Source organism: Medicago truncatula, chromosome 2 (genome assembly GCF_003473485.1).
Source record: "Medicago truncatula cultivar Jemalong A17 chromosome 2, MtrunA17r5.0-ANR, whole genome shotgun sequence".
Classification (NCBI taxonomy): domain Eukaryota; kingdom Viridiplantae; phylum Streptophyta; class Magnoliopsida; order Fabales; family Fabaceae; genus Medicago; species Medicago truncatula.
In genome coordinates, this window is record NC_053043.1 from 51,021,754 (window position 1) to 51,034,412 (window position 12,659).

At 32.6% G+C, this 12,659-nt stretch overlaps 2 protein-coding genes across 3 annotated transcripts; both read left to right on the plus strand.

Annotated features, from left to right (window-relative positions):
• The first annotated feature begins 671 nt into the window (after positions 1-671).
• LOC11432529 (protein TOO MANY MOUTHS) lies at positions 672-2,366 on the plus strand. The gene has a single exon (XM_003597864.3). It carries the CDS (start codon positions 702-704, stop codon positions 2,199-2,201), a length of 1,500 nt encoding a protein of 499 aa, XP_003597912.3. The 5' UTR covers positions 672-701; the 3' UTR covers positions 2,202-2,366.
• A 5,589-nt stretch (positions 2,367-7,955) lies between these two features.
• LOC11423405 (PTI1-like tyrosine-protein kinase At3g15890) lies at positions 7,956-11,352 on the plus strand. Of its 2 annotated transcripts, XM_003597865.4 has the most exons (5): positions 7,956-8,351; positions 8,962-9,109; positions 9,967-10,229; positions 10,308-10,996; positions 11,119-11,352. In XM_003597865.4, exons 1-4 carry the CDS (start codon positions 8,308-8,310, stop codon positions 10,954-10,956), a joined length of 1,104 nt encoding a protein of 367 aa, XP_003597913.1. In that variant the 5' UTR covers positions 7,956-8,307; the 3' UTR covers positions 10,957-10,996; positions 11,119-11,352. The 2 variants fall into 2 exon arrangements, with proteins under 2 accessions (XP_003597913.1, XP_024633001.1); XM_024777233.2 differs by having other exon boundaries at positions 10,308-11,271.
• Positions 11,353-12,659: the final 1,307 nt, after the last annotated feature.

Consider the following 12,659-nt stretch of genomic DNA (forward strand, 5'->3'; position numbering starts at 1 on the left):
TCATCCCGTTACATATCAGAGCGACCCTAAGACGACGTGTGAGAGAATCAACTCACATCAACAGCTAATTCTGGTTATCTGCACGTTACCCACGTAGAGGCAACATTCAAACAGAAGAGGTGAGATTTCACATTCAATAATAATAAACATATAATTCTATAAAAGAATTTAACAACACATAACAACATCTATTCATCATTAGTAATACTAATAAACAATAATTTAGATAAGAGAATTTATCAACATAAAACAACATTAATTTATTTTATTTTCCTCTTGTTTTCACATTATTTTCTTTCATCAATTCATTCATCATATTTACCAAACACTTTAAATTCAATTAACTAATATATCTACAATTCATTATTAATTTATCTACTATCTTCTGCAAAAGAACATCTCCTATCAAACTAGCTTATCTGCTTATTACTGCAACTAGTACAAGAGCCGTTGTCTTGTCTTCACCCAATTAACCTTTGAAAGTGTAAATCCCGTGAAACACATTAATGTGCAAATTCTGCCTCATTTACATTTATGACTATTCCATCATTTCTCGTGAACACAGTTACTCCAACCCAATGCACAACACCAACTCTCTCACCCCATTCATTTATTACAACACCCTCTATAAATACTAATAATATTGTCACATGATCAAATCACACACACAACACAACACACTTAAAAATTCAAAAAAAAATATGACTGGTAGCAATTGTCTCTTTACTCTACATCTGAATCAACATCAACAACTACTAGTAGTATGTTTTACTATATTGTTGTTTTTGTCGGATTTAGTAATGCCTTACACGGTTGAAATTTCTGATTCCAATAGCTCCACCGTGCCTTCAGGTTCCACACCACTAATAGATGGCATTTCACCTAAACAAGATAATGCAAGAACCGATCCCCGCGAGCAACATGCAGTTTACGACATCATGAGAGCCACTGGCAACGATTGGGCCACCGACATCCCTGACGTTTGTCGTGGTCGGTGGCATGGCATCGAATGCATGCCCGATAAAGACAATGTGTACCACATTGTCTCCCTCTCCTTCGGTGCTCTCTCAGACGACACGGCTTTTCCTACGTGCGATCCCACGAGTTCCACCATTTCACCCTCCATCCTAAACCTCCCTCATCTCAAAACCCTCTTCTTTTACCGTTGTTTTAGTTACAATCCTCACCCTATACCATCTTTCTTGGGCCGATTGGGCCCTTCATTGCAAACTCTAGTCTTAAGAGAAAATGGTCATATAGGCCGAATTCCTAATGAATTGGGTAATCTCACCTGTCTTAAGGTCCTTGATCTTCATAAAAACAATCTCAATGGTTCCATACCGGTTTCATTGAACCGGATAACCGGTCTAAAGTCGTTGGACTTGAGTGTTAACAAGTTAACTGGTCCCATACCCAACCTGACTTTCTTGAACTTAAATGTATTGGACTTGAACCAGAATCGTCTAACAGATTCAATCCCTTCTACTCTTTGGGAATGTCAATCTCTTATTAAATTGGACTTGAGTCGAAACAGGCTCTCAGGCCCAATTCCAGATAAACTAATGGGCCTAAAAGACCTTATGCTTATGGACTTGAGTTTCAACTGTATTCAAGGCCCGTTTCCAAAGTCCCTAAAAAGCCTGAGTTCTCTTCAGGCCTTGATGCTCAAAGGAAACCCAATGGGCTCAACAATATTACCCAACAATGGGTTCGACGGCATGAAAGATTTAACGATTTTAGTTATGTCGAATATGAATTTGCTCGGCCCAATACCGGAATCGTTAGGTAAATTACCAAACCTTCGCGTACTTCACCTTGATGGGAACCACTTCAATGGTTCGATCCCGAAAAGCTTTCGAGATTTGAGAAGCTTGAGTGAACTGAGGCTGAATGATAATGGGCTAACTGGACCTGTTCCATTTGAAAGGGAAATGGTTTGGAGGATGAAAAGAAAGTTAAGGCTTAATAACAATTCAGGGCTTTGTTATGATGCAAGTAGTGGTCTTGGAGATAGTGTGGACTCTGATCTTGGTATTGGTTTGTGTGAGAGTTCAAGTCCAGGTTCGGTTAGGACAGTGCAACATGTTTCAGACAGGGAAAAGCCTGCATTATTAGATTATGTTCCAATCTCATCGGATGCTACACTTACAAGGTCATTGAGACTAGTTACTTTTGTACTCTTTGCTTTAATTTTCTTGTAAGTAAAGTATATTCATTATAATAGCATAGGAAAAGAATCTAAGAAAGACCTTGTAATGTTAATTATTAGCAATATCAGTGTTTTAGATACAATAATGTCTCATAAATAAGATGATTACTAGTTGTACTCTATGATATAATTATGTGCAGGGATTACTTGTTCTAAATTTTGGCATCTTTTATTCTTCTTGTTGTTCTGCTAATTTTGGCATTTCTTGTGCCAATTAAATTTCTAATTTTAATATAGTTTGGCTCTTAAAAATAAGGTATTGTTTCTCACTAAAAAATGACCATAAATATCTTTTAAATTGAACTTTCATGCTGATTTTAATGAAAAATAGATTGTAAGAATATTTTGTTCTTAGAAAAGACAAAGCATAGCAACTAGTATCTACACTATCATAGTATCATATGGGTGATATAGCTGCCCTTTCATTGCACCATGCATCACAATTATGTATCAATCCAAATCTGCAATTACTATCAATTTAGGGTGCACATGCATAGAAAGATATGTCGGCTGATGTTTGAATTTTCATACTGCGTTGTAATTAGAAAAAATTCATTCTCAACAAACTTCAATCTTCCTTGAAAAATTCATAATTTATGCTCCTTTTTCTTCTTTTTGGGGCTCCAAGTGTTTGTAATCTTCAATTATACTGCAAATCTTTTGAAAAGTGACTGAAATCCAGGCTATAGTCACTTGTTGTCTCTTATATAAAAATTTATTGAACGGTGTAATATTATCCAAGTGTATATACTAATGTAATTTGATATATATTTGGATAGTGCTGCACTAATTATGAAGTTTTTATCAAATATTAATTAATAAACCAAAATCCTTGTTAGATTGAGAGCTTATTTAACTAGGCTTAAGTTGAGTCAAGCAAGTTGGGCTCATATAATAAGATAAGATGGATTGTCAATTTAGTCTCTAAATTTGAACTTTTTCTCCGATATAGTACTTCTTAAGATATATTAATATAATGACTAGTTTTTAAAGTCTATGCAATTTGCATAGACATACTTAGCATGGAGATAGATCCACCAAATTGCATAGACAATGGGGAAATTTGCCCATGCTTTAATTGATTTGATGGTAGAGTTCGTTTCTCGCTTTCCAAATAAAAGATCGTTTTTAATTACATAGAAAAATATGTATTTATAAGTTTAATAGATATTTGATTTGCATTTTTAAGGTTCTCTAAACAATTTCTTTAGAGCAATCGTTAATAATATAATCCGTAATATATTTTTTAAAGCATCTTCATTTTAACTAAGATCATTTTTGAATCGCTTCAATATTAATGAAATAATTGGTTTATCGATAGTGTTAATGGTATATAGTACTATAAGCAAGACAGAATCCTTGGGTATAATTATAAAACAACTATCCATAAATCTTATCTCAACTGATAAAATGTCGAAATTGTTAGGTTGGATGTCATGATCGGGGTTCGAACCCCGATACTTCCACATGATTTTATAATGGTTTTATCATTTCGTCCATCTAAAAAAAATTATAAAACAACTCATAATTTATTTCAGCATGTCTTAGAGGACAACCACTTCCTACCCTGATATCAATCATGCACTCATCATAGCCTTACCTAATAAGGAAAATTATATTGTATTGTACTAATGTTTATATTAGTATATTTATATACGATACATTCACACCTGCCATTCAACAAGACCCACAAAAACAAGTCTAATTATTTTCCCAATCTCATGAAACCCAGCTAAATTTTTAAATATTAAGAAATTTTTTATGCATCTCTTTTATCAATTTAATTAAGGGGAAAAAGAACATATTACCATCTTTTTTTAGTTAGAGGTGTATTGGATCATGATTCTAAGGGATTTTAAAAGACTTTTTTATCATGAAAAAGTCTTGTGGTATTCAATCAAAACTCTTTCCAATTTAAAAAAAGTCTTGTGTTATTCAATCAAGATTCTTTGTCATTTAAAAAAAGTCTTGTGGTATTCAATCGAGACTCTTAATCACTTAAAAAAAGTCTAGTGGTATTCAAAATCATTCAAATTTCGAAAGATTGTTTAATAAATAAGATTTTGATGGATTTTGTGGGATTTTCTAGTGAAATTTTAGCATTTTCATGAAAACATGAGATTTCTTAGGATTGTTTTTTTCTTTTAAAATTTTACTATCTCTCTCCTCCCTTCTCTCTTACTCTCTCTTTTCCTCTCCTCTCCTCTCTCTCTCTCTCTCTCTCTCCCCTTCCTTCTCTCTCTCTCTCTCTCTCTCTCTCTCTCTCTCTCTCTCGTAAAAAACCTCTCTCTAGCTCTCCCGTAAAAAATCTCTCTCTCTCGGATTCCTTCACTCTCTCTCTCTAGCTCTAGCTCTCCCGTAAAAAATAAAATAAAATAAATTAAAGAGTCTTTATTGAGATTTTGTAGCTCTAACTCTCCCGTAAAAAATAAAAAAAGATAAATAAAAGAGTATTTATTGAGATTTTGTGAAAGAAAGTGTGTTATGATATTTTTTTCAATTATTTCTTAAAATTTATAAAATCAGTTGAAATCTGTTGAAATCCATAAAATCATTTCAAATCCTTTAAAATCTTATGAATTAAATCCATTGAAATCCTTAATAGTCTTTTAAAATCATCAAAGTCATCAAAATCTTGCAAAATCTTTTAAAATCCTCAAGACTTTTTTAAACAAAAATTGTCTTTTAAAATCCTAATTCAATACACCCCCTTAATTTTCCCCCTTTCTTTATAGACAAGCAAGCAGAAATTCCATCTTTCCACACTTGTTTGATATAAAAATAAAATATCAAATAATTAATAGGAATAAAACACATGCATTTTGCTGTTTGGAAGATAACTTAAAATATGTCATTTTGCCCCATTACCTATTTGCAAGTCATTGCCTTGATAGCAACTGATTTGTTAGCTATCTTCAATTTTATTTTTGGTATGAGGAAGGCCTACCACTGCCTTATTAAAAAATTAATTACCTTTAATAAAGTTAAACTAAGCAACCGTTAGAAAAAAGTTGAGGTCCTTGTAGCTTGTGATAGAAAATGTTCACAAGTGTTATTCAACCTCTATCTTTTTTCTATAAGTTATTCAACCTCTATCTGTTGGGCCAAAAAATATGTTTTGTTAATTTTTTTCTATACACTGCCAAAACTTTCTGTCTCTTTATGCTTACGCATCTAAACGAAAGTGCAAAACAAAGACAATTCTGGATTATTTGTACCTATCGATAGTGGAGTGAAGATAAGTACTGTCCATCTCTAGTAATAATTCATTTTTTTAAAGTAAATTTTTACTTAAGAGCAAACTAGCACAAGATATGCAAAGTCATGGCCAATTCAATAATTTTCAATAGCAATTGAGACGTAAACAAGTTTTAATATATGAGGCTGTTTTTGACGGGAAAAACATTTTGTTGGTAGAACTAAGGAGAGGGTTTTAGTAGCTTTACTCATAGACAACTCTTTCCAAAGCCGCTCCAAATCCAACAAACAATTAAAAGAGTATAATCAACATTTAAACAAAACATCAACATGCAAATTGAAAAGATTGGAAAGAAGATTATTCCATGAAATTATTCAAGGGAAAAAGTTATCGTTTAGTGGTTAATAATTGATGTTCAATCATTAGTTTGGTCCAAAATTACTCATCTAAATCATTTTTTTCTTCTCCTATTCAAATAAGTGGTATTTTAGTACATAGATTCCGTTTTTGTATTATGTTTTGTTTGTGATTTCGTCGTTTGAGTGATAAAATGTTGTTGTTCGCGTTTTGGTGTGTAGTTTTGATTTCTCATCTTATTGTTATGTTCGTTTCATTCAGATTGACAAAAAAAATTAGTTTGATGTTCATTACAGATTCGAACAATGATTTCGACATCTTCAATATTACAAAACCGGAGACATGGTATTCCGAATGCCTTTATTTTGTCACATTTGTAAACATTTTGTCACATTTTATTATGAACTTGAGTGTTGTGAGTTTGTTATAATTTCTTTTTTTTTTTTTAACGACTTTGACATTTGTATTGTTCTCAATCGAATTATGCAATTTCTACCGATTTGAATGAATATTACTTTTATTAACAAAAAGGTGAACAAAGAATAACTAAAATTCACATATAGGAAAGAAAGAGGGGGTAATTGATGAAATAAAAAATATGATTAAGAAAATAAATAAAAAACGTGATTAAGAAGCATAGAGAAATAAACATAAAGGATGCTGACATCTATCTAATGGTCATATTAAAATCATGTTATGTTAAATATTGGACACACAAGATAGATTCTCCTCAACCAAATTTTCTTCATGCTGCGGTGTACACATAAAGAAATATAATTTCTTTTTAAAAAGTGAAATATAATTTAATAAAATTATTTTCTTTTGGTATAAAATAAAATTATATTTTATTTTTTATTTATAGTATCTTATTAGTTTGTATAATATAAACACGATTATCATGGAAGATAAAAAATTTAATCAAAAGAAAAAAAAGGGAGAGAATGAATTAAATAAAGTTATAGTATTTTAATACCCATTTTCTTTTATAAATATACATATTTATTTATCCAACGGTTAAAGTAGTAAGACACATATGGTTAGTGATTTGATCCTTGTATGTAAGAGGGAAAAACTCATCTTATGTGTCCTATAAATTTTAGACGGGGATTAATTATCATTAAACAGCGATCTTTCATATAAAAATAATTCGGTTGGTGACTTTCGACGGAGATTGGTAATTGTTAAATGAAAATTGCTCTTTATGCACCTAGATTGCTCACAAGCATCTGAACTTCCAGAAATACCTTCAATGACAACTATTGTTCTTTGTTGAACGTTAGTTACAAACGGCTAAATAGTAAACTTTTCAAAGTTTTGTCAACTCAACTAACATCTATTTGCCATCCACCTCTTTGGAACGGTTTAAGAGTAAACGATGGTTAACTATCGTTAAGGTATTTTAAAAATGAAAATGTTAACTTGTGTCTTTTGAGCATAAGTTAAGAAACTAAATGCATAAATTTTTTCTTAAAAATTGAGCATTTAATGTCTTAAAAATTTCAAAAGTTATATTTTCTATATAATATTTATTTTAAAATTTTATTTTAAGGTCTTTAACTTGTTTAAAAATTTGAGATGATTGTGAGTAATTAGTAAATGTCTAAAGAGAAATTTTTTTGTTAAAAAGCGATCAAAATTTCAAGAGAAATACTAATGAGTGCCTCTGGGGGTAGCCTTCAAGGGAAAAATTTATTGATTTGAATATTTGCATTTATTACATTGAAAATCAAAATCTTTGACTTTTTTAAAGCATAATTTTTTTATTAAGAATCCTTAAAGAGTGTTTGATAGTAAGACTCAAACTTTAAACTTCAAATCAATAAATATAAGCAAAATTAAAAAATGATGTAACATTTTCGTCCTTATCTTTTTTTGTCTCGATTTAGTCATTTATGTTATAAAATGTCAATAAAATTATCCTTTTTTATCAAAAAATAATCAAAAACTCTAAAAAAAAAAATCATTAAAAATTCATCAAACTCATAAACAAAAATGATAAGAAATTGTCATTTTATAACATAAACCTAAATCAAAACAAAAAAAAAATATGAAAAACGAAAGTATTGTTATTTGAAATTAAGTTAAAAGACAAAGTCGTAAATAAAAAATGAAAGAAATTGAAAAAGAATAGTATAAGAATGATGGAGCCCACGTGTGTTTCTTCTTTTCGTTTTTGAAAATGTGCAAACAGCTGTACGACTTCTATTTGGCTTAAACAAAGAAGACTTAACTTCGACAGACAGCATCTCATCTCATCTCATCTCAAACAAATAATTTTACCCTTTTGTTGTTCTTGTTTTAAATTTTTCAGTTTCGAAGACTACAACGTTGGTGTCTTCGGTTTCTGTCATAATACCTCAAATCAACTACCAAAACACAAAAGTAACAGCTTTTCAAGTGTAACTCCTGATTTCGTTTGGTGGGTCAGTTTCAAGTTTTCATTTTGTTCACGTTTCTTTGATCTATCTATTCACAAGTACATATAGAGAGAGAGAGAGAGAGATAGACAGTGGTAGCTTGCTGCTGATTGGTGGGGAAGGTTATGGCTTTTTGCCCAATTTTTTGTTGCTTAAATGTTTCGGATCGGTATGTAAATGCTTCATTTCTCTCTAGTTTTATATAATTTCTGTGTTATATGTGTTGATAATCATTATTATTGTTATGGATCGTATGTGAGAATTTTCTGATAATTCAGTTTCAGCTTTTCTCTTTCTTTCTTTTTTCTGAGGAAAATTTATTTAGAGCTATGAAGCACTGACACTCCTCGGATTAGGTGTGCGTGTCACCGACATATATGTGAGAATTATAGTGTCCGTGTCCGTATCCGTGCTTCATAGATTTAGAGTTAATAGGGTTTTAGATTTTGGGTTTAGCTCAGGTTGCTGGCTTTAGTCAAACTTATTTTTGCAAAAAGATTGTTAAGAGTTTGTTTGGTATGTAAAAAAAATTCAAGGTAAAATGGGGTTTATCTTTAATGACGTAATAATCAGAGCCTACCAAGGTGCCTGTTCTATTGAAATTTTGGATTGACGGTGAATTTGGCAGAATCAAGATGTGCTGCCTTGGTTTTGGCGAAAGCTAAGCTCTTGACCTTTAAAAAATCACGGTGGCACGGTGATTTTGTCAAACACGCTGTGTATCTGAACATTTGTTTTTTTGAATGGCATAATTTATATTAGAGTCTTTGCCTATGCAGAAAAGGACGTGGGAAGAAACAACCTCCATGGCGAGTGTTTTCTTTGAAGGAATTACACTCAGCTACAAATAACTTCAACTATGATAACAAGCTTGGCGAAGGGGGATTTGGAAGTGTTTACTGGGGTCAGCTTTGGGATGGATCCCAAGTAAGACTTTATTTTCTTTTTTATTTTATCACAAATCAGCTCTTGTATTCTTCGTCATTCTAGTTTTAATTACTGTTTTGCATTGGCTTTTGTTATGGTTAGTTTACTCGCATTAACACATTAGTGATACTATGACCATTTGATATTTTAGTAGCATCACTGGGTCTAATTGGCAAACTTATGAAACATCTCACAAGTTTTCCTTTAGCTTTCTCAATCTTTAGTTATGCTGATTTTACCATATAACACTGAAAAGGATCGGATTATGAGGATGGGATTTATTCCAATGAAAGAAATGTTAAGTCCATTTTCCACTAACTTGTAAGCTCCTGGAAGGAACTGATGAATTGGATATGGGGACTTTTTATCTCCCAAAGGAATTTTCCTACCTTACCAAACATCGACAGGCTTCTTTTTCTGTTCAATGAATCCTTCAATGCTAGCATCCTAGTACAAAATATATCATATAGTGATTTCCTAATTCCTAGTGAACTTAAAAAATCTTGATGCCTTGGCTTTCTTCTTAAAGATCGTCATTTTATTTGATATTTCTTGATAATTCTGCTATTGAGCTAGGAATGTTATTGCTTGAACCTTATAAAATAGAACAATTGTGGCTTATGTTCCATGATGTATAGTCTTGACTTAAGTTTTTATTTGACTTTATAGTTTATACTTACAATGCTATTTCTATATCCCTTTCAGAAAAACTTCAGGTTCTTATGCTGCAAAAAAGATCTTATCTTGCTCCTGTATAACGAACCTATTTTAAACTGTAGCATAACTGTGTAGCACTGTACTCGTAAATTTTCATGATGGCTGCTTTCAAACGTGTTTTGATCCATTTATTCATACAGATTGCAGTCAAAAGATTGAAAGTTTGGAGCAACAAAGCAGACATGGAATTTGCTGTTGAAGTTGAGATATTGGCAAGAGTACGACACAAGAATCTTCTTAGTCTACGTGGCTATTGTGCTGAAGGCCAGGAACGGCTAATTGTATATGACTATATGCCGAATTTGAGCCTACTCTCTCATCTTCACGGACAGCACTCGACAGAAAGCCTCCTTGATTGGAATCGACGAATGAATATTGCAATCGGGTCTGCTGAGGGAATTGTGTGAGTACTGTCCTGCCTTTCAATTTTAACTTATGTATCTGTCATTTTTGTAAATACTAAAATATAACCTGCTTTCAGATACCTTCACGTCCAAGCAACGCCGCATATCATCCATAGGGATGTTAAAGCAAGCAACGTGTTGCTGGATTCAGATTTTCAAGCGCGTGTTGCTGATTTTGGCTTCGCCAAGTTGATCCCTGATGGAGCAACGCATGTGACAACTCGAGTTAAGGGCACCCTTGGCTATCTTGCACCAGAATATGCTATGTTAGGTAAAGCTAATGAGAGTTGTGATGTCTACAGTTTTGGAATTCTCCTTCTCGAACTTGCCAGCGGCAAAAAACCACTCGAAAAACTAAGTTCTTCAGTGAAACGGGCGATAAATGATTGGGCACTACCATTAGCCTGTGAAAAGAAATTTAGTGAACTTGCGGATCCGAGACTTAATGGTGACTATGTGGAAGAAGAGCTTAAAAGGGTTATTTTAGTTGCTCTAATATGTGCTCAGAATCAGCCTGAGAAGAGACCTACGATGGTCGAGGTGGTAGAACTACTGAAAGGAGAGTCGAAAGAGAAGGTTTTGCAGTTGGAGAATAACGAACTGTTTAAGAACCCCCTTGCTGTAGGAAACACTAATGATGAAATATCAGCTGCTGAAGGGAGTTCTGACTTCATATCAGCGGAGAACGAATCTAAACATGAGATGGAAGAGAATGCAGAACCATGATTATTAGTGCAAAAAACATGGAAACTATGAATTTGATATGGTTTGTGAAGTTTTCAGGATTTTTTTTTATAAATTATTATTATTTTATTTTTGCGCGGATATATTGTGCGCCTGTTTATTATAGCGGCCGATTGATGCGTGTTTGCCCATCTATGAATGAAGGTATGAACCAAGCAAATTTATTGATGTGGAACTACGGATTGATATGGTTGAGTACAGATTGTGTGAAGTTTGCAGAAATTGTAAGATAACGCTTTTCTTTTCTTCATTTATTTTGGACCGCACAGACTTTAAGATAGTATTTCTTCCATTTCATATCTTTGGTAGTTCAATTGTATCATTAACTGTTTTACAAATTCTCATTTTTCAATGCAAAGTTTATAAATATTTTGAAGATATTAGAAAAACAAAGTTCAATTACATCTTGAATTTTTTAAGCAACTATTGTTTTTTTTTTATATATATAAAAATACTAAAATTATAAAATTAGAATCCAGCCTTCCAAACAGAATATTTATGTCCTGAAGCAAAATATCGTCTTGTGGGGAAGCGAAAGATACGGCTCCAGTTCAAACCAAAATGGGTTGGTGGTGTTATGTTGAAATAAAACAAGTGGTTAACCAAGTTGCTTGGACTCTAGTGGCAAGGCGCTCCTTTCAAGGACGTATTCGGGGAATCTAGGTTCGATTCTAGGGAAAACAACGTTTGGCCAGTGTGCATGCCTCTGTGCGTGAGCCGGATTAGTCGCTCACCTTTGATGGGTCGGAAACCGGTGCGAAAGTCAAAAAAAAAAAAAGTGGTGCTAAATTTGAATGACTTTTTGGGCCCTGGATTTGGTGCTTTAACAGTTACACACAGTTTTAGATCTGGACCGTTCATTTGAGATCAAACGGTCGAGATTAAAAACCGTATCTTTTTAATAAAATGATCTTGATCGGACAGCTTACAAGATTACAGCAGCTTGTAGCAGCAAATCTGTTTCTGACTTTTTGGTACGTCTCCTACTTTATTTATATTTAAAACTACAAAAGAAAACTAATTCATTTCATTAAAAATCAAACGGTCAATACATGATAGAACATCATAATAAATATGAGAACCGATGTTATATATGGCCACTTTAGTTAGACTATCAGCAATTATATTAACCCCTTTCTTTGAAAACGCGGATATTCTAACATATCCCAATCAAATGGACCCTTATCTTAAAAAATGAATCATCTTATAGTCGATAGATACTCCTCCAAACATAACTTGCATTGTTTCCTATCTTAACGCCAATAAACGATAATTTAGTTTTCTAAGGCAAGAGACTATTTTTGCCCCCAAAGAAAAAGCAAAAGACCATTATAAAATAATATATATGTAAGTCTCCTGTTAATTTTTGATAATATTTTAGAGAAAAACTTAATTATCAACTCCTTACAATTGTCGAGAATCTAATTACACAACTGTAACACTCGTCAACCTTGGCCGACAGAGTACTCACTGATGCATGAATAACTTCTGATTAAGTAGTATTATGAGTTAAGATCCGTTGAAGATCATTGCAAAGGTTTGGTTTCAATGGTCGATTACCCCAAATTCATAAGCTTGGAAATTTACTAGTTCAAAAAACCTTTGTTGCTTACATCTTTTTCCAACTATATTTTCAATTGCGAAGTCCATATTCTCCAATTTGCCTAATTCTCCTAAAACACTCC

Coding starts and splice junctions, on each gene's coding strand:
- LOC11432529 (XM_003597864.3), top strand. CDS start 702: ATGACTGGTAGCAATTGTCTCTTTACTCTACATCTGAATCAACATCAA.
- LOC11423405 (XM_003597865.4), top strand. CDS start 8,308: ATGGCTTTTTGCCCAATTTTTTGTTGCTTAAATGTTTCGGATCG. Junction 8,352..8,961: donor TGCTTAAATGTTTCGGATCG/GTATGTAAATGC, acceptor TTGCCTATGCAG/AAAAGGACGTGGGAAGAAAC. Junction 10,230..10,307: donor GGGTCTGCTGAGGGAATTGT/GTGAGTACTGTC, acceptor ACCTGCTTTCAG/ATACCTTCACGTCCAAGCAA.